This window comes from Rhinopithecus bieti, unplaced genomic scaffold (assembly GCF_001698545.2).
Source record: "Rhinopithecus bieti isolate Rb0 unplaced genomic scaffold, ASM169854v2 scaffold_41619, whole genome shotgun sequence".
In the NCBI taxonomy this organism is placed as follows: Eukaryota; Metazoa; Chordata; class Mammalia; order Primates; family Cercopithecidae; genus Rhinopithecus; species Rhinopithecus bieti.
In genome coordinates this window covers 431536-457820 of record NW_016817072.1, presented here as the reverse complement: position 1 = coordinate 457820, position 26285 = coordinate 431536, and the positions used below count along the sequence as shown (strand labels likewise).

Below are 26285 nucleotides of genomic sequence, written 5' to 3'. Positions count from 1 at the left end.
TTTAGGATCAAAATAAACTGTAACACTTGTAGAAACAGCTAAGTCCTTACCCATAGACCAGCAGCCCCAGAATCATTTCAAAAGCACAGAGATAGATACAGACATTCCGCGCTGAGATACCCAGGGGGAAACCCCTGACATCACATGGGGCTTTGAATCCACAGCACTGCTGTGAAAAGTTCCGACGTGGTGGTGAACTGCAGGACACGCAACAATGAAGATGCTAATGAAGAGGATGCTAAGAGGAAGTGTAAATACTAACACTTCAGTATTTTTGCAATACTTCTGAAAAACAAGATACTCTATCTTGGAAAGGTGGCAAACTACATATATGCTATTACTAAAAACTGCCCTTTAACATGAACTCAGAACCCACATGCCAAAATGTGTAAAACAGGGACCGCAAATCTTTTCTCTAATCTCAAAGGAAAGTATGTAGTGGCAGAATGTCTAAGGTATCCCAAAAAGAGATACCTTTGTAGCAGAGGGAAAAAAAATATATTATTTTAAAATATATTTTACATATATAATTTATATATATAAATTATCAGCAAACCTTTTACTAAAAAAGATTTCACTTTTAGACCAGAAGTGAGCAAGAGAAGGACTACAGGCTTTGCAGTGAGACGAGCTCATAAAAACCACATGCTCTCCTGCTCACGTGCTGGGCACTGAGACTCAGTTTCCTCACTTACAGAACGAGAACATGAATACCCATGAGATATCATAATTGTGAAAATTAGCAAAGTAAAAGTTACATGCAAACAACACAGCTACCAGAGCATCAGTAAATGCTGCCATGCTGGGAGCCAAGGGACCTATTAGTAGAGGGAATAGAGGATAAACTATGAGAAATATAGGTGATATATGAAAAGGCATAGGCATAAATGGGAAAACAAGAATGGGGAAAAAAAAAACCTACCAATAACACTCTTCAAGTAAGCCACATTTGAGGGATGGAGGAAAAACTCAAAATATCCAGGGTAAGGTACAGGAGGAAGACTGACCACTGATTAGCATAAATGAGCAAAGCCAGGCATAGATTTGGAAAAGAACAATCTGCAGTTATGCAGCACCCCTGAAATCCACAGCACAAGAGAGCTGTTGACCAACTGCCCATGTGAACTATACAGCCAGAAAAGCAAGAGAAAAACAGCCATCTTGGCTTAGGAAAAGCATGTAGAAGGCAGTATATTTTCCCCAATGGAGAAAGAAGGTGTGCTCAAAGAAAGAGAACTCAGAATGGGGGAGGGGCCGAATCCATATGATCAAGGAAAACAACATCTAGCACCAGCAGGCTCTGTCCCAGAGTCAGTGCAAATGTGAGAGTTATATGTCTTTCCAAAACAGAAACACGTGCACCAAAGTCACTTTTAACATGCGGAAGTATCCCAATTTGACCCTTTAAGCTTCTCACCCCTCCCACTATGAAACTGAGCTTGCAGCTCAGCACCAAAACCAGCTCATTAGATGAGGACCTTCCCATAAGACCAACAGATGATATGCCCACTGGAAACACTAAGGTTGAAACATGAAAGTTTGTACCCAGGGCACAAGAAACAATAGACATCCTGGTGCCATAAGGACATTTATCTTTTCTAGAATCCAATCTCTGAACCTGGATGTTTGCACTGATAAGACGTTATGTTTTCTCCCCTTTCAAATGGCACTTTGGAGATAAATGATAGTCGTATCCAGCGAAGAACGGTCAGAGCTCTGGAGCCAGGCGGCCTATGAGCACTGAATCTGAACTCCCCTAGTACCAGCTGTGTGGCCTCAAGACAAATTTGTGCCTCAGTTTTCTCATCCATAAAATGAAGATATTATTAGCCTCCCTCATGGGATGGCTCTAAAGAGTAAGTAACCGCTGCAATACTTACAACTTACAACTATGTTTGGCACATAATAAATCTGTAGCAAATGTTAGATGTTGTTATTTCATTTTTACCACGACTGCCTAATATTCTGTAGTCACTCCAGATTCCAGATTTAGGCTGCAAATGATTATTAACATTATATATATGGAAATAGTTTTAATAAGTGTATACAGATACTTAGATCATGATCTAGAAAAAAATTTTTCATGAGTTATAATAGCACATAGCATTTCACTTAAAAGTGAGTGCAATTTAAAAGATAACAAGTCAGTTTCAGTGGCGGCAGGGACCCACAGGGATTTGGCTGCCATGCTGGGAGCCAAGGGGACTATGCAGGGAAAAAAAAAAGAAATAAAAGATAACATATGAGGTGGTTTTAAAATATTCCATGGTTAACTCTAACACTGCAACTACTGAACAACTGTTCCAAAAGCAAAGGACAGGGCTTTACCAACAGAATTCATACTTGCCAATTTTTTTTTTTTTTTTTTTTTTTTTAAACATTCGTCTACAAAACACTGTCTTCACTTAGCATAATGTATTACATCTTGAAATTTCCTGCTTTGGTCAGAAGTCAACCTGGAAGTGTTCTCCGAGCCAAGTCCTCATCAGACCTGGTGAAGGTCTGTGAGACAGGATAGGAAGAGGTCTGTACAGGGTATTTTAGCTGATGACTAAGGAACTACAGCTCAGCGCTAACCTAAAAGCTCAAGGCTAACTTTCAGGTCTCACCTCAACATAAACGTGTCCATTCTCTGCCACAGAGAAGACCCCCTGGGAGGGCACCAAAAAGAGGTCAGTGTTGTAAAGCTCCATGTTGAAGGTGATGTTTCCATGGGGCTGTTCCTGGAAGCTGTTGGGGTTCCTCACCTGCTGCAGGCTGCAGTTAAACTGGAAAAAACAACCCACAGGAAGATTAATAACAGTCGCATGAAGGATGAAGGCCCTGTAGCTTCATGAGCTTTAGCCTTTAACATCTGATTTTATTTTCAGATAGTCCCTAACTAAAAACAAAATAGACAGCATTTTCCACAAACCCCCCGCTGATAACAAACACGTACCACCACAATTTCAGGTCGGGTGAACAGGGAAGCATCTCCTTCATCCATATCTCCCGGAAATCCATTATCACCTGACTCCAGATCTTCATAACCATCTGGCCAACCACTACTGTCCCCAAGGGCTGGAACCTGTATCACAATCTAAAAGGCAAAGAAAGCACAGTCAGTGTTATAAAAACACCAAACCATATGCATTTGGTTCTGCCTCACACAAACACTCATGTAATGATTCTGATGCAAATTGAAAATCTGACTTTAAGACAAAAAAAATAAAATAACCTCCAAGCTTTTTCGAATTTTATCTTCAAAGCGATGAAGAATAAGGAGAAGCCCAATGCAGGTTCAAGTTAAAAGCTAAACTATTATTTGTATTGTCTTGTGAAAAATAAATATTCATGTTGTAACCATATTGAATAATGACAAATTACTTCAAATGATGGGAAAACACCAGATACTAGAATGGAGTTGAATGGAGTTGTCAAGAGGCTTGCCTATACCGTGAGAAGGGGCTTCCCCTTAAGAGTCTTTATATTAAAAACTCTAAGACGTACTAAGTTAATTAATACAAGGAGCTTCGTTATATATATCCTGTAAGAGTTGTAGAAAGTGTGGTTGAAGTCAGCAGCGAAGGACCTAATGTTTACTATGGAGCACATCTTCTCTTCATTGCTGTGCTCTTATACCCCTCTAACTTTTGCTCATTTCTTTCCGAAGAAATCCTTCTCTATGGTGTATGGATGTGGAAAAGAATATGTTTTATTCCAGGAATCTTTTTTTTTCCATCTTTTTCACTATCCACCTGCAGATATATTCCAGGAATCTATCTTGACATAGGTTGAAAGTATGATTCCTGGATTATTTCTAAATAGGATGAGAAAATTCACCCAAGGGTTGTTACTCCATAAATGAAATCCTAATTTCTCTTGCTTCACATGCTTGGATTCTGAACATGCTACAGAATAGAAATATATAGTAAGTCTGAAAATTACTACAATTACAATTGGTGAGAACAGCTAAAATAGTCCCCGAAGAGAGTAGGATGGGAAGAAAAAAAACAAAAAACTGCCTTTCTCTCTGTACCAGGTCCTCCACAGAAAGTACTGATGCCGCCGGGCACGGTGGTTCACGCCTGTAATCCCAGCACTTTGGGAGGCCGAGGCGGGTGGATCACGAGGTCAGGAGATCGAGACCATCCTGGCTAACACGGTGAAACCCTGTCTCTACTAAAATACAAACAATTAGCCGGGCAAGGTGGCGGGCGCCTGTAGTCCCAGCTACTCGGGAGGCTGAGGCAGGAGAATGGCGTGAACCCGGGAGGTGGAGCTTGCAGTGAGCCGAGATTGTGCCACTGCACTCCAGTCTGGGAGACACAGCGAGACTCCATCTAAAAAAAAAAAAAAGAAAGTACTGATGCCAATTAAAGGAAGCATCTAGGATATTGCTAAACTCAAAGATCATAATAAAGAAAAGAAAAATATGTGAGAAAAAAAGGAACTTTAAGGGATCATTACATGCCTTTCTCTCCTGAAGCAACAGGCACTTTTTTTTTTTTAAACTTAACGGACCTATTACTGTAGCCACTCATTGGTGTTAACTTGGACCACAGTTTTAAAATGCCATAATCAAGTATTTCAGTATTATATGACATTCATTATATCTGTAGACACTGAATAACTGAAAGAAAATTCATGCTGTAATTATCAGGAGGTCAAAGGTTAATAAAATAATGATTTGAGTAACAAAAGGAGGTTAGTAGGGCCTAGCCTGGTGTCTAGGAAAGATTAGTGGACGCGAGGTCAGGAAGTTGGATTCAGTCGTCCTGGCTCTGCCATGAGCCCATCCCTGGAGTTTAAAAAAGCAAGTCTTTTTAACTTCTTGGAGTTCAGTTTCCTCACCTGGTGAAACGAAGCTGAATAAGCTCATCTTAGGTTCTTTGCAGCTCCAACAATCTAAGATTCTCTGAGGAGCAATATACTTGGGCTCATGGGAGAGCCATTTCTCACAGGAACTGCGCTGACCAGAGCACCTGATTGCTAGCCTCTCTTCTCTGGATTGGGTCAAACTAGCAGCCACAGCTCAGCCACCCCATGTCAAAGCTGGATATGGCACTCAGAAGACACCACCTCCCCACCCGAACCCACCCTGTGTCAAAGGTGGACACAGGGATCTCTGAGCCTTATTTTTACCATTAAAAGTAAAACCCAAAATGCAAAATCAGCACTTTAAAGTTCTTTTGAAACGAGTTCAGGGTCAAAGTACATCCATTTTGTTGAGAACTGACACTTGGCTTTGTTCAGGCCTGGGGTAAAAACCTTCTTCATCTTCAAAGAAACGTTAAGTCTAATTTTCAGGGAGCACACAGCCAGGCTCTGGCAAAGGGCAAAGCTTTGTTCTGGAAAACACTCACAGAGTTATAGTAGACCACACCATCAAGGGCTGACCACCGGGGCCGCGTACCACAGCCATTCAGGGGAGACTCCAAAACAAAGTGTGTGCCATTCATCTTGGCCTTGCAGGTAGGATCCAGCAGGGTGACGTCCATCCCCGAGTAGCCACTGGCCTAAAACAACAACCACCGAAGACATAGTCAGAGGCCCACAGGCAGTTCTGTTGCATAACTGACACAATTGACAACTGCCTGGTCTTCCAAGGACAGGCGACAAGAGGCCTGCTTCCTTCCCTTCCCCACATATCTCTTCCCAGCTGCCCACCTCTCAACAGCCCAAGGGTAATATCTGTTGGCCTTGGCAATTCAATAGCAAAATATTGACACACGTGGATCTGGAACCCCCCCGTCACTGAGAACAACAGGAACCGGGTGAGAATCGCAGCCAAGGGGAAGTAGGCCCATCCAACTGAGAAAACAGTATCAAGCCTCTGGAGTTCAAAAATGAAAGAGATAGGGAGAAATTACAGATGCAGACTGGGACCAGATGAGAAAGGAGGTGGCCTCTCTTCCCTCCTGTAAGCAACTGCACTGACCTGAAAAGAATCTTTTTCTACAGCCACGATCATCTTCTCATTGTCACATTTGACAGACAGGGCAATATCCACACTCCCTTGCACCTCTTCTGGCTCTCTGAGACCAGGAAACAACTGTATGCTGGGAATGACAGGGTCCTTTGGCCTAGGGAGCCCATCTTCTCCCTCTTCATTCCAGACTCTCCTGGAAATATCTGGGAAAGGAAAGGGAAGGCCTCCATTTTGGCCTCCCCCTCCCTGGATGGGTGGGTTCTGCAGGGCAGGCAGGGCACCAGGGTCCAGCAGGATCCGTAGCTCAGGAGGAATAGTGTGGACTTCCTCATCTCCCATCTCCTCTGCTGGTGACAGAAGGCGAAACATCATCAGTGTTTGATGCCAGGCCACAACCAACATCATTACAGGCAGAACAGGAGGAATTAGCATAGAATGGGCAGGTGTAAAATGACTTTTAATAAGCAATGTATAAAAGTCATTAGAAGTCTAGAAGCCTGAATTCTAGTCCTGGTGTTCTCTCTAACTACCTCAGTGGCTTTGGGCAAGCGGCTTGCTTCTCTGTGCCTCAAATTTGCTTTTCCAGTTTTTTAAATTAAGCGGTTGGAAAGTTCTTAACTTTGGCTACACATGAAAATCACTTGGGAGCTTTAAAAAATATTCCTATGCCCAGGTTGTACCCCAAACAATTTAAACTCAGACTCTCTGGGGTGGTACCCAATCACTGATATGTTTTAAGCTCCCCATGTGTAACTGCAATGTGCACCTAAGGCTGAGAGCCAATGGAGGAGACAGTTTCTAAGGCTGTCCAAGCTAGAAAAATCTGTGATTTGAGTAAGTTACATGGGGCAATATTATTCCACTCAAATGCCACTAAAATGCTTTCCTTGAATCAAGGGAATCTTTTTAATAGTTTCTGTAAGGATGTCTTGAAACAATATTGGTATGTGAAAATTACGTCGCCACCTGCTTTTTGACAGCCACATTTTAACAGGTATCTGGTACCTTGGCCTTTTAGAATGTATTCCCTTGAAAGATAAGAAAGAGCTGCGTAGACACACTCATTCCTTCAAAGGGAGAGATGTATTTCCATATAATCAATACTCAACATTTTTTCATATTTCTAACAATTAAAATAATAATTTCCCCAGTTTTCTTTATATCTACTATCTAAGGCCAACTGATGTATACTTTAGGTCAAATCCATCTCAGTGGAAGCTGGAAGTGAAGATGACAGTTGGACATTATCTCCCCTTTAATAGTATTCTTTGGAAAGGACGCTAGAGCTGTAAGGGTCCAAAATAAGTCATAGCTTTGTAGGGTTTTAATCTGTACTTTCACAAAACCTTCACAACAACCCTGTAAGGTCAGTCCTATTATTTTCCCCTTATTACTGAAAAAATATCTGTGGCTCAGAGGTGAAGCAACTTCTCCCCAAACAGTGACTAAATGGTAGAGCTGGTGCTTGAACCTGTATTCCTAATCTTTATTCTATTGGCATTTCACTCAGTGGTGGTACCATGAGCTGAGGAACAGGTCTAGGGATCAGAAAACTAGGCTTTCAAGTCATGCTAGCTGTAAGACTCTAGAAAACCTCAAGAATTTGCTGAGCCTTGGCTTTCCACCCCATCCAACTGGGGTAGTAACTCCTGCCTTCCCTCTGGGTATGAATGCCCAAGTATGAGTCCTCGTGACTATTCTCCTAAAAGATACAGCCTTTGACCATGAACTTCTTTCCTGCAGTCTTAACTCTTCTGTATTCTTAGCCATAAGTGGCCATTAGGTGCCTCAGAGAGAAGAACCTAATGTAGTCACACTGAAGATAACCTATAACAAAGTTCTCTGAATATGCATTCAACTCTATGTCACTGAAAATCTGTATTACAGTTTCCTCAAAATCTCTTTCTAGGTAATTTTAAGCCTTCCGATAAAAAGTAGTCAAATTATTAAAACATGCAAGAGAAAAACAGCAACATATAAACTGAAATGACAGTTCCTCACTGGAAAAGCTTCATTTGGAGGATATTTTTTATATAACTTAAAAAATTCTAACTTACCATTATTTTCAAGCCGAAGATGAAATCTATTAGCCACAGGAGCCATTGTGTATGAAGTTATTGGACTATAGCCATTGTCCAAAGCCCACTTCACCAGATTCCCTTGGGTTGAAGGAATGTCATCTCTTATTGATTTGGTCATTGTCATAGATCTTTCACTCTCTTTTCCAAAGCCAATACTGTTAGGAGCCTGAAGATATAGCAAAAAAATTCACTCATGAGTCTAAAATTAAACAGTACTTTAGATAATAAAAATTAAATATCTGAAATAAGTAGATTCTATATTGTGTATGAGTGAATTATTTATTCTTTTGACCCCTATTTTCCTTGGGCTAAGAATGATGATGTGAAAAACTTTTAATAGCAGATTAAAAGACATCTACCCATGCTGCTTGATCATACTATTTGTATTGCCTATGCTGATAAAAAAATCATCCAATGACATGTAAGTAGTTACATAGTAAGTATACCTAGCTATAACTATACAGTTAGTCTAATGTTTAAATGATTAACACACACAGTAAATATGTATAATAAACTTTCCCTTTTTACTTAAAATGACATATGAAGTATACAGACAGACATGTTATATTGCCCTCAAATTGCCATGCTTCTACTTCCTCTTCCCCTAGATTTCAATGAAAGCACAGTCAGTTACACCCACTTAACAATGGAGATATGTTCTGAGAAATGCATCATTAGGTGATTTAGTCATTGTGTGAACATCATAGAGTGTACTTACACAAACCTACATGGTACAGCCTACTACCCACCTAGGCTATATGGTACAGCCTATTGCTCCTAGGCTACAAACCTGCACAGCATGTTACTGCACTGAATACTGCAGGCAATAGTAACACAAAGGTCGGTATTTGTGCATCTAAACATAGAAAAGGTACAGTAAAAATATGGTATTACAATCTGATAAGACCACTGTCGTATATATGGTCCCTCACTGACTGAAACATATTATATGCTCAACACTGTACTTCAGTGTGGAGACTATCCCATCTATATAAACTATTAAATTCCACATGGTAAAACAACCAATGTTTATATTTCATCTAAAATGTATGATCAATGAACAATTCTATAATTGTATTCGTTTGCCAATTCTATGAAACAAATATACTTACATCTTCTATTCTAAATATTAATTAATTTAGGTTACTCTCCCCTTAAGTATCACTATTTTATCCAGTAATACAAGTAGGTCTTAAGATTAGCTTTCAGAGATGGGTGCAATAGCTCACACCTATAATCCTAGCATTTGGGGAGGCTGAGGAGGAAGGATTGCTTGAGCCCAAGAGTTTGAGACCAACCTGCATAACACAGTAAGATCCCATCTCTACAAAAATTTTAAAATTAGCCAGGCATGGTGGCATTTTCCTGCAGTCCAAGCTACTCAGGAGGCTGAGGTGGGAGGATCACCTGAGCCCGTGAGTTACAGGTTGCAGTGAGCTATGGTCATGCCACTGCACTCTAGCCTGGGTGACACAGTGAGACCCTGCCTTAAAAAAAAAAAAAAGATTAGCTTTCACTGGATAATCAATTACAAAATAAAATGATAGAAATATTTTGGGAAAGGATATAAATGGACTCTACTCAACCAGGTTATTCAACAAGGACATGGAAGGTAAATTTATACATCAACTGCTGACTCCTGTGGCAGTGCTCTCATCAGAGGGTGAGAGAGCTGAATGCTGCAGAGGGGACCCCAAAGGAAAGGCACCATATTTTCAACAACTGCACCAACAGGGCTGGAAAGCCCTTCTAGCATGCAGATTACACCATTTTCATGCTGTATAAAAATCACTTTAATTTCCATGCCCAGTGATTTTTCTCCTGCATGCATGCAGCATTTTTCCTAAATTCCTCATTTGTTTCCCATTCTGTTTGCCCCTAACATGACTAAATATTAATCCTTTCCCACTGTAAAACCCTAAAAGATTCACAGGCTCTAAGTTCTCTTGGCCTATGTGGTTGTGGGATATTGGCTGAAGCCACATATATTTCAACTCAAAGCTTAAAGGATCTCATTCAGTATATTTTTCTATTACCTAAAGTGCTTATGTGTGGGAATACTGCCAGACTCACCAGTCACAAATACTACATGCAAAGGAACCAGACAGAACTTTAACCAACTTCTGCAGTCATTTGTAAATTCAGTTTAATAGATTCAGAATATTTTAGCTCTTACTCCAATTCAGAAAAAATCTCCTTAGGGTAAAGAAGGGCTAGGGAGGAAAGAAACAAAAAAGGAAGGAAGGAAGGAAGGAAAGGAAGGAAGGAAGGACAAGGAAGGAAGGAAGAGGGCGGCGGGGCATTTGAAATACTGCAGAAGGATTGTTTTGTCGACTTTGGAGCGGGCAGGCAGGCAGGCAGGCAAGGAGGCTAAAATAAGATAATGAAAGTTCCAATTTATTCTTAGAAGTTTTTATTCATTTAGTCAACAGTAGTTTTTTAGGTACAGCTTCTTCCAGCCTTTCAGAACTACATGTCATTTTGATTGGCTGGAATCACAATTGGCCTAAACAATATTGCCTGCTCTCATCTGCCCTAGTCTTTCATGTTGTTGGACAACTGAGAAAGTATCATATTTCCAGAACACTATCATCATAACTGCCACCTGTCCCTTTGCACCAATGTGGAACGCGCTGTTTGTACCTTTCCACATTAAATCTAGGAGCTGTCAATACATGTCATTTTGATTACGTCTGGGAACTTAAAAGACCCGACATCTATCTACACATTTGTAAAGCAGCAAGGCTTGGGACAATAGCAGACAAGCTGGTGGTTCCCAGCTTTGAGCAAATTCTCACATTGTACCTCTGGAAGCCCCTAGGCTTTTTCCAGCTTTAGTGGAGCTAGTCCAAATGCAGGTGTACAAGGGGGGCTCCAAAAACCACCACCATCTTTTCCAGCCATATCTTCATGAAAGATGAGGAGTTGAGTCTAAGTGCCTCCACACACCCCCATATTTGCATCTGAACTGATGGCATAAGGGAGGGAGGACTAGGGAAGGGAACGGCCAGAGAGGGTAGTGCATATGCCCACTGGGATTTTAAAAAATGTCTTCTCTAAGAACAAGCTGCCAATCATCAACCCTGAAGTCCTGAGGCCACATGAAATAACATAATAGGAAACCTCTAACACGTTTCCTCCATCTATTCTTTTATGTTTTAGAGGTTCTTCCTACCATAAAAGTGATTATGCATAGTCCACAGAGGACCTGAGAAAAGAGCCAGAGCTGGACAAGGCAATGTAGACACCTCCAGTGTTCCCATTCTTGCCCACTGCCTGGCTCTTTGCACCTCTTTTGACCATTTCGTCATCTGGAGGGCACATTCTGCCTATGCCCCACCCCCAACACACACAGGCATAAGATATCCATGTTTAATGGTGCTCTTCTTTAAATTACTCCATCAGGCTCCTTACAACTCCCTGAGTAGACTTTTTTCTTTCTTTTCACCTCGTTTAGAGAAGCACCTTAATTGTTCCTATAGACACCTGAAAGAGTTATTTATGGAAGGAAGATGAACCCCCTTTTTATGGCAGGCACTCTGCTAGGCATGTATTATTTTATTTCTCTTCCATAATATAAGGAAACAGGCATTACCATTCCTGTTAGAGAAGGAGAACCTAAGACTCACAGAAGCAACACATGTAGCTGAGAACTTACATGTGCAGGCCCTGTGTCCAGTGCTTTAGTTGAAATACCCTACAGGCCCTTAACAAGTACTTGGCGAATAAATGAACAAACGAACTCAGCTAATGAACCACAAACTCAAGGTGAGTACTATCATCATACCCATTTCACAGATGACCAAACAGACTCAGTGTTCATCAGTTAGACTGCACAATATCTACTAGGAGTAGTAATCATTGGAGATGGGATTTAAATCTAGCCCTGTCTGGCATGAAGTCAAGATTCTTTCCATTCCACTATGCTGTCTCTAAAGGAAACAACTAGAAACAAGGTTTCTATAAACCACTGCCCCCTTCCTAAACACTAATTTAAACTTTTGTAGGAGGTCAGTGAGATTGCCTTTCCCTCACAGCACAGTCAGAATTCACATCTGAAACAGGGAATTAGAAAATCACAAAGCATCAACTGGTTGGGAGAATAAAAAAGACCATCATGAAACATTACCTAATTGTTTAGTAATGTTGTCATGCATTGTCCAAAATTGGCCTGGAACAAGAGTACAGCCAAGGAGAGGAACATAAACAGATCCTGCACTGGGATGAGCAATCTCATTTCTAGCCTTTCTGATTCATATGAGAGATGGGGACATTCAAAGTGAACTTCAGGACTGCCATGGGCCACGCACACATACTCAGGGAGAGAAAGAGCCATTGAAGGGTCAAGGCTGAAAGAATATTTACACAAGAACTCCAGCAGGGAATTAAAATGTACCGTATGCTGTTGCCTTTCAAAGCATGATTCCCTTTCCTGTTTTTGTTATTCTGAAATTAAAAACATTTGGCCGGTGTGCCAGGCAGCAAAAGCAGCAGACATCCCAGGTCACCAACACCCCTCATGCCAGGCCAGAGACGGCAATCAAAACATCTCTGACTTCAGATCATGGCTAGGCTTTGGGCTTGACAACAAATTAATGTATCACCATTACATATGATGGCTCAATGGGATCCTAGCAAAGTTTAAAAAAAAAAACCCGCGAGAACCAGAAACGATTACTTTAAAATTAAAATATGTGTGCTAGTGGTTTTGCCTGCTGCCTCTGGTGAGTGCTTTTACATGACGTTGCCAAGGGAACTGTTGGCTTTGCTTACTGTGGTATCACATGGAAGGTGCCATGAATGAATGAATAATACCAAAACCAAGGGCATCCCTCTCCCAAAATACTGAAAACATAAAACCCACTTCAACTTATTCAGTGCAGGTACTAAAAGAGAAATTGGCCAAAAAAAAATTAAAGACGATGCATAAAAATTTGAGCCCACAAAAGAGATACTAAAGAGATAATTATCTTCTTAAAAAACAGGGAGGAGGATTTTTCTTTAACTTTCAATAATTCAGTCAAATAGTTATTGTCTAAGTATATTTGAGATAAGATTTACTTTACCAAGTTTCAACATTCAACTTTTGAGGAAACCAGCTGCTGTTTGCCCATCATGCCAATGGGCTAAGCCTTGTGTGTACATCTCTATTAAATAGAGGGCCTTGGGAACTAGCTGGAGTAGACTTGTCCAGCATGATTTCACTGACTTCGCAGTTACTGTGATTCTTCTATCAGTGTTTCACACTTAGGAGTTGGAAGCAAGCAAAAAGACATGCCAATATTTTGTATTTGACTCAAAAAGAAAAGTCAACGATGTGAGCTGGGGTCAGTCTAATTTTCCATACTTTTCTCTAAGTACCTAACTCCATAATAAAAGCTGATATTCGGAACTGTGACACTGAGGTCCTTGTGGGATGCTCATTACGAAGGCTTAATTGTGTTCATTACCTAACACTTACTAGTAGTGGAATGCATACTAATGTTTTTCAGGAATTTCACAAATGAGGGAGCTGGGGTTCAGAGAGGTTAGGGGACTTGCCAAAGGTCACAGTGGGATTACCTGGACTCAGACCTGGGTCTGTCTTAATCTGAGGCCATGTTTTAACGACCACACCTATTTTATAGGAGCATCCTATTTTGCAAAGTGAAAAATAATTGACAAAGCTTAGAGAGTCCAAAGAGGCAGAAACTCTAAAAATAACACATATAAGCACAGCTTAAAATGCTGTCATTCATCTAAACAAAACAAAAGACATACTCAACCAACTTACAATAATTTTCAGGCTTCCCTTAACATCAAAAGATTTGATCACCCAGTTGACAGACTTTTTGCACTTCAAGATCAGGATGAGATTTTTGACCACCTCAAGATCCTCTTGAGAAGGTCTTATATCAATTGTTATATCCACCTGGAAAGCACTGTGAATGGAAAACAAAGGCAAAGTTAAGACCTACATGCCAGAAAGTTGCAACTATCTCCCCTCTTCCAAGTCTTCATGTTTCTAGTGTCTGGCCAGTTGATTAAAAAGCTGGAGTTGATCCCAGGCCAATGACATGTGCAAAACAGATTGTTATTGCACACATAACAAAATTATTTTACATAACAATAGAAACATATGCTTGCTGATAATTAGTCACTAAAGTTTTTCTCATCTTTGGTGGAAAAGAGGGGGTTACTTAATGCAGCCACTGTTTGAAATGGACTTGAACGAACCAGAAGAGTTTACTTTTGAAGCAGTATTGTTGCTTTTTCAACCTTTAACACCTTCGATGTATAGGATTCCCACTTGGCTATATGCTCAAATTCCTTCAAAACCGAAGTAGGTGGCAGTTTGGTGAGTTGTGGGAGGGTGGTGTGGGTAGAAGGGAAGCATGGTGGTAAAAAAAAAAAAAATTAGGAAACTTCAGAGTAAAATAAAAGACAAAAGGCTAAAGAATTTCTTGATTTATATAAGGTTTGCTTAAGTCATTAACAATTGCTACAGAATCATATCTGCATTTACTTTCCCAAACTTCTGGATATAAGGTTATTAAAATAAAGAAAACAGATGGTCAACCAAGTGATTACTGGAAAATTGATGAACACAACCCAAACTTCTAAGAATTCGTATAAAAGAGAATTTTTTACTAAACAATAACATCCCTGTCGTTCTGAATTGAAGGGAACAGTCTTTCTTTCCATCTCAGCTTTACACACTTGTAAATCATAAAAAGGATAGTATACTCCAATGAAGCCTCAGGCTGACATTGAAGCACATTCACCAGACTGCTCCTACTCCCATTCCCTTTTCACTTTCCACAAAATTCTTCAAGTGGACAGAGTGGCATCTTACCAAAACTGATCTGTAGCTTACACACTTTTAAAGTCAAACACTGATTAGAATTGTAACCTCGAAATCCCTCTACAATATACATTTAAATTTTTAAGTCACTAGTCCAGATTCAAAGGAAGGAGGGTGAAATGTAGGCTAACGTGGGAAAAGAACCTACTTTTTCTCCTTTTTCTTTTTTTTAAATTCCCTAATTATTCTTGATAGGGAGGGTCTAATCTCCAGTCCAGTGGTAGGAAGCTGAGAGGGAGAACAAGCGCACAAGAGAGGCAAGTTCTATCAAATGGCTCTTTGGTATGTCCCTATGAAGGGCCACTCCAGCATACACACACACACACACACACACACACACACACACACACACACACCAAGCACACAACACACAAGGGAGAGGCAAGCTCTATTGAATGGCTCTTTGGTATGTCACCATGGAGGGCCACTCCAGCACACACGTGCGTGCACACACAGACACAGAGATTTAAAGCAAACAGCTCTGAGTGCCTAAGTGCTCTGAGGACACCATAAACAGAGCTTTATTAAAAACAAAGGTTACTAAGATGATAATTATATTAATAGGGTGTATTTTATAATTTTTCTATCAGGGATAACCTTAGTCAGAGGTGATAAAGACGGAGCAAGAGTGACTGTGTCCTGTAATTAACACCCAGAAGTTCAGAACAGGTTTCAGGAATTCATCTGAAATATCTGGGATCTAGGGACAGATGCAGAATATAAAATATACCACCGGTGCTTTTACTCTCTTCTTCAAAGCTTCTGTGAAACACATCTGACGAAACACACCTGAAGCATCCATGGCTCCCTTCCCTCCTGTGTGAAGCATCCATGGCTCCCTTCCCTCCTGTGTAGGACGGGCTGCACCTCTCCCTGCCTCAAGTCAAGGAAGATCTTTACTTTCATCTCTTCTCACACTCACACACTTAGACTCGCTTACCTGTAGGGGTTAGAGTTGGGGGTGATTAGCTCGATGATGTGTACTTCCTCATTCTGGGGCTGGCTGGACATCACACACCCTTCTGCAGCTTTGGGCTGAAGGTACTCAGCAAGGTAATTAAGTGAGAGAAAATTCTTCCCTATGTTGCACTTCGGAGGGAACACTTGATCTGAAAGAGGCACAGGACAATCTGTCAAACCACCGAGCTACTTGGTAACCAGATTCAAAGGAAGGAGGGTGACAGTAAAACTGAGCAAATGGCGGACACAGGGAACCACGAGCTCAAAGGATGGGTCTTTGTCTGTGAACTCCTCAACCACCGCCCTGAAATGCATCCTGTTATGGTCACTAGTGACCTCCTATTGACTAGCCCCCAACTAGGGGCCTCTTTTGGCTAAATCCTCTCCTCGCTTGTTCTCTGTGATACTTCCTGTCCTTGTCCATTTCCTCTGACCTATCTTTCACATCTCTTCCACTGGTTCCTCCTCTGCTCAGAATCTGTTTAGACCCCATCCCAGAGAATCTGATTCAGAACACCCGGGGGGGCCTAGGCAGCTTTCTTTTTTGAAAAGCTCTGTAGTTGATTCCAATATAAACCAAGGCTAAGAACTTCTCAGCTCCTTCCTCAATCCCCTTTCTATCTCATTCTTTTCCTAGGTGATCTCAATCACTCCCATGGTTTCAACCTGTACCTGGATCATGACTCCTTTTCTGAGCAGTCAACTTATACTGTCATCTGTCTACCAAGCATCTCCTACCTAAAAATCCAATACTTAGGTATTTCATGGTCAGCATATTTAACATTCAATCCATTCTATCCCCAAATACACTCCTCCTTGGATTATTTGTTATATCAATTATCAGGACAGGCAACCACCTAATTAATCCTCCGACGCCCCATGTAGAATTAATCTTTCCCTCATATGTATTCCTCACAGCACTTTGTACTCTGAAGATGAAAGGTAGGAGTTTGGGGGAAACAAAGAAGGCAGACTTTCACTCTTTCTCACAATCTGAACACAGACCACTCAAGTTTATATGGCACTTTACAGTTTACAAAGTGCTTTCGCAAACATTATCTCACTGTGCTGAGAGTTGCTCACCACCTCTACCCGGGAAAGTGATGCAAGCACCAGAATCTGAAGACACTCCCCCAATGGCACATGCCATTTACACAGCACGGCGGCTGATGGGATTTCCATCCACGGGCTTAAATGTTTCAACAGAACTTGAAAGAAACTGCTGGCAGTGTGACAGCTGGGACCAGTGTCAAGGAAGTTCTAGGTGTAGCATGCTTTTTTCAGAAGGGATAATTAATCAGAGGCCTGGCACTATTATAAAACAGACTTCTGCCTTTTCCATTTTGAGGACAGGATGCCAGGGTTCAAATCCACATGGAAGTCTCACTTTGGAGTAAGGAATCAAACCAGGGGGTCCCAAGACTGGGTTGATACTTTCCCTCCCCCTCCCAACTTGTGCAATCTCCCTTGTGCTAACGTCTGCAGCACACACTGGGGCATCACGGCTCTGGTCACCACAGCACCCCCAGCACCACCCCAGAACTAAGGGGACCAAAACCTCTGCTTGTGGGCTCGTTGCAAGAGAGAATTGGGTTTGCCCTCTGCAGTCTCCTCTAATTCCCCTCCCCCTCAGAGAGAAAAGCTCAAGGCTCCACTGACTGCCGTTAGAGCAGCCTCCTTCCACATCTGCTGAGGGTTTTGCCAGATGAGCAGATGAGGTATGCACACCGTGCAGCTGCAGCCCTGCGGATGCCTCCCCCACATCACAGGATGGAAAATGATACTGGAATGGCAAGGTTGAAATTTAATTAAGAAAGAGTGTCTATGGGCTAGGGACAAGCCAGTCTGGAACTCAAGAGACTAGGGCCCTCCTGGGATTGTGGCCGGCATATCCAGTTCATAGGTGCGCCTGGTTTGTATCTGGCACATAGCGGGCATATGGTATAGGTTTCCTGAATTAACAAACAATGATGTGAGATTTGAGACAAATAACAAAATATTCACTCATGTGAAGCCACTAGGAAAGGTCTAATTGTTCAAAAGTTGATGTTATTAAGGGCTCTAGTCCCAGATGCCATTGTCACTAAGTTGAATAAGCTGACCACTTTTGTTGTGTGTGGTTTCTCCCCCTCTCCCCAATGACTTTACGAATGCCTGGCATCAAAACTTACACCGAGTGCCAAGTAGAAAGGAAACCACAAAGGGGAATTCCCGGGTAGAAGCCTGGCAAGTTTGGGGGCGGGGGGAGTCACATGCTTATTTGTATTTTAGGAAAAGATTGACAAATGACTTTGAGACACAGAAGGATATACTCTGAGAGCAGGAATGAACCTGGGGGGTAATGCAAACATCTCATTTTCCTCTGCGGAAACTGAGGCTCTGGTGTTAAGTCAGTGTTGCTTGAAGCCTCGCAGCAAGACCAACTGGGATAAGAGCAAAACTCTTAAATTCTTCCATTCTGGGTATACAGATGAGAGCAGTTCCTAAATGTCAGCAAGCATCAGATCTCCTGGAGGGCTGAATGAAACACTGACTGCTAGGTCCCACCCCCAGAGTTTCTGATTCAGTTGGTCTGGGTTGGGCCTGAGAACTGGCATTTCTATCAAGTCCCCAAGTGATGTGGATGCTGCTGGGACAGAAATCACACTCTGAGAACCGCTCAGGTTAGAGCAACCAGGCCTCATGGCCTGCGATCCCTGGGTACAAGAAAGGTAGAGCCAGGTTGAATTCTGGGAAGTGGGGGATGAGGCTTGCACAGTAGAGTCTGAGCCGTGGTGATAAACATGATCACTTTATGGTCCACTGACCTTACCAAGGAACCTCCTTTCCCTACTGCTCCTCTCTCCATGGCGTGGCCCAGTGACTTATACTGAACTGGTGGCTGGAGTCAAGTTTCAGGGGTTCCGGAGGTGTTACCAAGGAGTTAACCAGTTTTTACTGCACCGACAGCAGGTCCTTTAAGTTGGCTTCCCCTGCCTAGTGTGCACAGGCTTAACCAATTAAGTGACAACCCGTGGCTCTCAGGGCAAGTGACTGCTGTGCTTAGAAAGAAGCTCATGCACTGCCGAGAGAACACAGTCCAACATTCTAAATGTTATTATAACAAATTTTCTTATTCTAACAAATTCCAAGGGGTAATCAACATTCTTTCATGCTATTAGAATTCTGCTTCAGAAACGCGGCCCACTGGCCAGGGCTGAGAGTCTTTATTAAAAGAGATTTTTCATTTTGTCTCAATGGGATTTGACTTCTGTTATTAGCTACCTATCGTGAGAGCACAGAAACAAACTTAGACTTTTTGAGCCTAACCTTCAACTAAACCCCCTCCTCTCTGCCTCAACTAAACAAGGATGTTCATCCAGGTGGACCACTTTCCTTTTTGAGTTATGCTTATTTGGCTAGGACTTAAAGTACAGCTCAGGCAACAAGCGTTAAACTCAAGAGTCAGGAAGCGTGGGTTTGGGTTCTGGCTTTGCCACTTGTTAGTAACTTGGATGTGAGCAGGTTCACTTAGCCCTTCACTAAGCCCTCTGTAAAATGGTGGAAATGACGTCTTCCTCCTGGGATTACTGTGGGGTTAAGTGGGGTGCATGTGAAGGCCCCTGAAATGGCTTCTGCATGTAGCATCCTCTTTGACGTCTGTGTCCACTGTTCCTGCCTCTGTCTCTCACACACTTTAAAGCAGCCCAGATCCAAACAAGAGCTGGGATCAAGTGTTCACTAACCCACCCTTCCCTGTCCTGTCTGTGAGGAGGTGACAGTTGCTGTAGAATTTAACAGAAAGCAGCTGGATGCTGAATGCTGGATGCTGAAGACCTGAAACAGTGTTCACACAATCAGCTGGCTATAACAAGGACCCATTCACAGGAGCTGCTATTTCCTAGTAACTTATGGGGGGTCCAAATATACTTAACTGAAAATACTGATTTAAAAAAGAAAGGTCTGGCCAGGTGCAGTGGCTCAAGCCTGTAATCCCAGCACTTTGAGAGAACAAGGGAGGAGGATCTCTTAGCCAGCAGTTCAAAACCAGCCTGGGCAACACAGCAAGACCTGTGTCTACAAAAAAAATGTAAAAATTAGCCAGGTGTGATGGCATATGCCTGTAGTACCAGCTTCTCAGGAAACTGAGGCAGGAGAATCACTTGAGCCCTGGAGGTTGAGGCTGCAGTGAGTACTGATTGCACCACTGCACTCCAGCCTGGGCAACACAGCGAGACCCTGAGGAAGGAAGGGAGAGAGGGAGGGAGGGAGGGAGTGAGGGAGGAAGAAAGAGAAGGTTTCTCTCTCTTTTTTTTTTAAAGGCTTTCAAAACTGGGTTTCTGGATATTTCTATCCCTCTGTAATGCAAGGAAATTTACATAGGCAATCTCTTATCAAGACAATACACTTCTTTTCTTCAATAATTTGTTCTTGTAATAGTCACTTGTACTAAAAATACATTTAAATACTTTTCCTCTGCTATTGTCCAAAATGTAACCTATGTCTCAGCACAACAAACTGACACAGGCTTCAGATGTTTGCCGAAGACAGGTAAGAGGAAGCCACCTGCTGACCCATTCTGCCAACTCTTACACTCCATCAGTCATCACCTCCTTCCCATACCCTCAGCTTCTCGCCTCCACTTACTTTTCTTGACTTCTGTACATGGGTGTCTTCTAAATCCCACACAACAACCTCCTCCTCTCTCCCCATGCTCCTCCCTATTTTTCACTTGGCCATAACCAGGCCTGCTTCCCCAAGAGGAAAAAAGAAGGGAGGGAATATGGGGGGCGACAGAGAGGCCTGGGGCCAAATGGCCCCTCAGGTCCCTGCCAGTTCCAACATTCTGTAATTCTGTGATTCCTTGCCCTAACCACCTGGTTTCAGAAAAGGAAAACAATTGCCTGTCATAAATCAGTCATTAACCAAAGCCACATAAAATTTACCTTCCCCCACTTTAATATAAATGTTTCTTGCTATCTTGAGTTCGGTGAATGAAGTAACTGCTCCATACTCCTTTCGGGCCCAGTTTAACAGATGTTCATTTCCATGGGGGAAGTTCTTTACTTTTGTTTCTGCTGTCAAGGAGAAGTTTCCTGATGAAAACTGGACCACGGAACCCTCAGACACCTAGAGGAAACGGAATTGCATATTTAACATGGTGCAGTCACTGGAGCTGAATCATAATTAGAGAAAGCACTTCTCAGACAACTAATGGGTATTTGCAAATCGAACCTCTTCCCTTTGTTATACAGGCAGATCAGCGTTTTTAAGCAGCTGATTCAATAAATAATCCCAAGCCTAGTCCTCCCAGACAATGGCAAAACTACCAGTGCAGGATGTCCCTCTGAACTCTGAAAGAACCTTGTGATGACGGACTGCACTGCACATCGAGTAATCATAAGAATTATCACTGCTATTTCCAAGAAATCTAAATTGAAGACCGATCTTACAATGAATGTATTTCAAGTCAAGTGGCAAGCCTTGATGAATGTTCTCATGGGCTTCTAAAAAGCCTCAGGATCAAGACAAGTGATCCCAAAGTCCTGCTAGCAACTTCCAGGTCTTCCACAGCTGCGGCATCTGCTGACAGAGTCATCACAATAGGGACACAGCGAGAGTCATCTTGGTTTATGTTCTCCTCAGCACCGAGATAAAAATGGCCAAAGGTTGCCAGCCTTTCTATCACATTGCTCTGTTTCATAGCAGTGAGATGAATGTTTGTAACAGTTTATTTTGTAAGACCCCCAAACTCCCACAGATAATGAAGTCAAGAGGCTGTTAAACTGATCTAATAAAACTTTCAGGATGATTTATGCAAGTACCTCATTCTTGCTGGATGTATTTAGACCACTGCTGACCTAGCATATCAAGGTATATGTGTAATCAACACATCCAAAGGAGGAAAATCATCATTTTGTTGCTGTGCTATAATCAAATTGAGTTGCTGGTGAAATATGCATGCCATTTTTATTGGCTAGCATTTATAAAATAACTGATTTTTTCAATGTCACAGTGAAAAAATGTGGGCAAGAACGCTCACAAATTCCCAAGTCATAGAACTATAAATGTCTTGTATTAAATTTCACACGAACCGTGTATTCATAACGAAAAGCAAGCAGTTTCTGAAGTAAGACTAAGAAGCAGGTCGAGGGCAGGGATTTTATTAGTTGTTCTATCACAGCAGTGTTTTTAACACACACAAAATTATATTTACCCAGCTACTGTGCTAGGCATTAATATTTTCTATACAATTATATAAACGTATCTTCTAAAAATGCTGGCAAAAAAAGTACTGCACTTAATTGATTCCATGACCTACTAATGTTGCAAGCTGAAAACTAGAATCACCTGAAGAGTTTCTAGATATCCTGATGCCCAGGCCACACAGATAGTACAGAGCTACATGTTCCATACTAGTTTTGTTTATAACTGGCATCAGGACATTCAGAAATGATTGTGACTACACTTGACAGCACTGATAGGTAGTAAGTGTGCAGTTGGTGGTAGCTGTGTAGAATTACACAGGGTCTGTGGAAGCCCTGAATGAATCACTAATAAACTGGGTGTAAACCACAGCTACTCACAACAGCTACCACTGACTGCACACTTAGTATGTATCAGTGCTGTCAAGTATAGTCATGATCATTTCTGAATGTCCTGATGCCAGTTATAAACAAAACCAGTGTGGAACATATAGCTCTGACCTTGTTTTGACATCGCCTGAATAAGGAAAAAATCCTACGTCATTTTCCTGCCAAAAAATAACCAAGCCCACCTAAGTGTAACTCTCAGAGGCTTAGCTACTCATCAACACTGAACTTCCAACAACGTTTATCTAATTTTTTGACTTTTGCACTGTAGTAAAATTTTCTTTTCACTTGTAGTAAAAAGGCATTTTTATCAAGGCTGTCACCAAAAACCCACAACAGTCCAGAGGCCTTTGTCCCACTGCCAGCACAGTTCTGAATGTTTAGACGAGAAACCCTGGATGTTCTGCTTCTTGTTTCTCATTCATGCTGTGGCCGTAAACTACAGCAAATGGGCTTTAAATACGTTATACATAGAGTACATTTTTTTCAGAGTGGAAAGCAGGATGTCACACTGGTGCATTCCAGAGGCAAGAAAGCAAACAGCACAAACACAGAAGATACCAACGGCAACTCCGAATTGTGTCCTGAAGTCATTGAAGAGTGATGCCGTGATGAAGCTGGTGATGGGGCTGCTTCGTGGAGGAGGAACAAGTCCCTCTGCTCCCTCCAGGCATCCTCCTCCTCACGGGCCAGCAGCAATAAGCTTCATACACTCAGGGCTGAGGAATTTGGAACTGGAGTTAACAGCCACTCCTCAGGCACATTCCAATAAGAAGAAAGCAAAGCTGCAGTGAGGTGTCCCCGACTGCAGGTCAGTGGAAATTTTCAGCTTCAGCAAGGAGTGAGCCAGCACTCTCCTCCTGACTGCCAGTTCTCCTGACCCTGACAAGGCTAGAGCTGAGTTTTAGAAGGTGTTGTTTTAGAAGGTATTGTTCAGATGTTATTTCCACCTGATATGCGGAACTGTGAGGCAGGCTACCATGCATGACCTCTACAGCAGAAAAGCGGACACCTCAGAGAGGCTAATGGCCTACCCAAGGCCAGAGAGTCAGCACCAGGCCCAGACCAGAACCTAAGACTTCTGACTCCTGGTCACAGCTGGCCTCTGCTTGCACCCTTCCAGAAAGAAGATCTCACTAGCTCCCAAGATAGCAGATTTCTGTTCTGTTAGATTCCCTTTTTATACACTAGTCTGAGCCATGCCTACCAGAACAAATAATTCCTTTGTCTTTCTTCCATGAGACAAGACTTCAGGTGTTCAAAGGTGTCACCTGACCTCAATCACATGTTTGCTTTTTCAGGGCAACACCTCCAGCTTCTTCAACTCTGCCCCAGACACCCTGCTTGTCAGAGCATCAACAGGATAGTCTCCGAAAGACGGTGTCGGGACAAGATTCAAGGTCTCCAGGTGTGGTCTGAGAAGCATATTGTGATGGTTCATTTTATGTGTCAACTTGACTGAGCCACAGGTGCCCAGATATTTGGCCAGACGTTATTCTGGGTATTCTGGTGAGGATGCATTTGGATGAGATTTAAATGTTAGTACACTGAGTAGGGCAGATTTCTCTCCCTGACGTGTGTGGGCTCATCCAATCAGTTGAAGGCCTGAATAGAACAAAAAGCTGACCCTCTCCCAAGTAAGAATTCTACCTGATGGCTTTCAAACTGGAACATCAGCTCTTCCCAGTGCTACGGCAGCCTGCAGGCCTTCGAACTGGAACTGGGGCATTGGCTCTGCAGATTTTGGACTTGTTAGCCTCCATAATTGCATGATCCAATTCCTATAATAAATCCCTTTCTCTATCTATGTGAACGCTGCATGAAGCATCTGCATTAGCTTTGGCATCAGCTGAACCCTGCTATGATCCCATATTTACTAATTGATATAGTTTGCATATTTGTCCCCTCCTAAATCTCATGCTGAATGGCAATCCCTAACGTTTCACATGGGTCCTGGTGGGAGGTGTTTGGATCACAGGGGCAGATCCCTCATGAATGGCTTGGGTCATCCCCTTGGTAACAAGCGAACTCTCGTTTTGAATTCACATGAGATCTGCTCATTTAAAAGTGGGTGGCGCCTCCCCTGACACACGTTCTTTCTCTTGCTCCTGCTTTTGCCATGTGTGAGTGCCTGATCCTGCTTCATCTTCCTCCCTAAGTAAAAGCATCCTGAAGTCTCCCCAGAAGCAGATGTTGGTGCTATGCTTCCTGTACGGCCTGCAGAACCATGAGCCAATTAAACCTCTTTTCTTATAAATTGCCCAGTCTCAAGTATTTCTTTTTAGCAATGCAAGAACAGCCTAATACACTAAACTATGCTTTAAACATACAGCCAACAAAGATTTATGGAGTGCCTGCCTACTCCATTGTTCTCCACGCTGGAGACACAGAGGGGAACATGACAGACAAAATCCCCTGCCCTTATGGAGATTAAAGTCTAATAAGGTAGCCAGAGGAGCAAAATAAGGTCACAGAGAAGTTAAAGACCTAAAGGAGATGAAAGAACCACGAAACATCAGGGCAAGGAGCGTTCACAGTTGAGATGCAGCAGGTGTAATGTCTGACACGGTAAAGGAAGACCAAGGAGGTCAGTGTGGCTGGACACAGGGCTGAGGGGAGGTTCGTAGGACACAGGTCCCAGAGAAGACCAGTAGGCTCAACAGGACCTTGTAGACCATTGTAAGGACTTTTGAAACATCTACCAAATGTTTTAACAGGATGGATCTGGCTGCTATGTTGAGTCTAAAGAGAGACTAAAGCAGGAGATCATTAGTAGACTTCAAGAATAATCCAGGTGAGGAACAATGGTCACTCACACCAGGAAGGATCGTAGAGAAGATGGTACCTAACTCCCCAGGTCTTTTCACCAGTACAAGGCTTTTCTATACTATCCTTACACCCATAATTCTCCCAAAATAAGTGCAAAGTCTTACAATTATTCTTTAGACCCATATTTCAAGTCTGAAGAGACCATGTAAAAATCCTTATTTTATTAGCTATATATAACTAAATTTTATAGCACACTTTCTGCACTTTCATCTAACTCTCCAAGAAGTTGACCAAGACAAGACTGAGGTTTGTGAGTCACAGGTACACCCCTACACTAACCTAAGCACATTAGCAGTCCTTGCTGGGGTTCCAGGTTGTTCAACCAACTACGAAGGGACCTCACAGAACCTTCCTCATCTTTGTAAGGGCATCATGCTACAACCTGCCAAGAACCCTGCTGTATTAGTCCATTCTCGCACTGCTATAAAAAAATACCTGGGACTGGTTAATTTACAAAGAAAAGAGGTTTAATTGGCTCATGATTCCACAGGCTGTACAGGAAGCAGGCTGGGGAGGCCTCAGGAAACTTACAATCATGGTGGAAGGTGACGAGGAAGCAGGCATGACTTATATGGCAGGAGCAGGAGGAAGACAGGGAGTGGGTAGGTGCTACATGCTTTTAAATAACCAGATCTTGTGATAACTCACTATCACGAGAACAGCAAAAAAGAGGAAATCCTCCCACCCCCATGATCTAATCACCTCCTGCCAGGCCCCACCTCCAACACTGGGGATTACAATTTGTTTTATCTTATTTATTCTTTTTTGAGATGGAGTCTTGCTCTTGTCACCCAGGCTGAAGTGCAACGGTGCAATCTTGGCTCACTGCAACCTCCACCTCTCAGGTTCAAGAGATTCTCCTGCCTCAGTCTCCCAAGTAGCTGGAATTATAGGCATGTGCCACCATGTCCAGCTAAATTTTTGTATTATTAGTAAAGACAGCGTTTCACCATGTTGGCAAGAGTGGTCTCAAACTCCTGACCTCAGGTGATCCACCTACCTCGACCTCCCAAAGTGCTGGGATTACAGGCCTGAGCCACCACACCCTGCTGGGATTACAATTTTTTTTTTTTTTTTTTTTTTTTTTT

At 42.4% G+C, this 26285-nt stretch overlaps 1 protein-coding gene across 1 annotated transcript in view; it reads right to left on the bottom strand.

Moving 5' to 3' along the window:
• TGFBR3 (transforming growth factor beta receptor 3) overlaps positions 1 to 26285 on the bottom strand; it is a 212983-nt gene that overhangs the window by 33852 nt on the left and 152846 nt on the right. Inside the window, exons 5-12 of the mRNA XM_017855795.1 lie at positions 20722 to 20905; positions 15777 to 15945; positions 13766 to 13913; positions 7969 to 8158; positions 5921 to 6258; positions 5346 to 5498; positions 2939 to 3079; positions 2610 to 2768 (exon numbers count right to left, since the gene is read on the bottom strand). Coding sequence (XP_017711284.1) covers positions 2610 to 2768; positions 2939 to 3079; positions 5346 to 5498; positions 5921 to 6258; positions 7969 to 8158; positions 13766 to 13913; positions 15777 to 15945; positions 20722 to 20905 — 1482 coding nt within the window. The remainder of the gene's footprint in view (positions 1 to 2609; positions 2769 to 2938; positions 3080 to 5345; positions 5499 to 5920; positions 6259 to 7968; positions 8159 to 13765; positions 13914 to 15776; positions 15946 to 20721; positions 20906 to 26285) is intronic.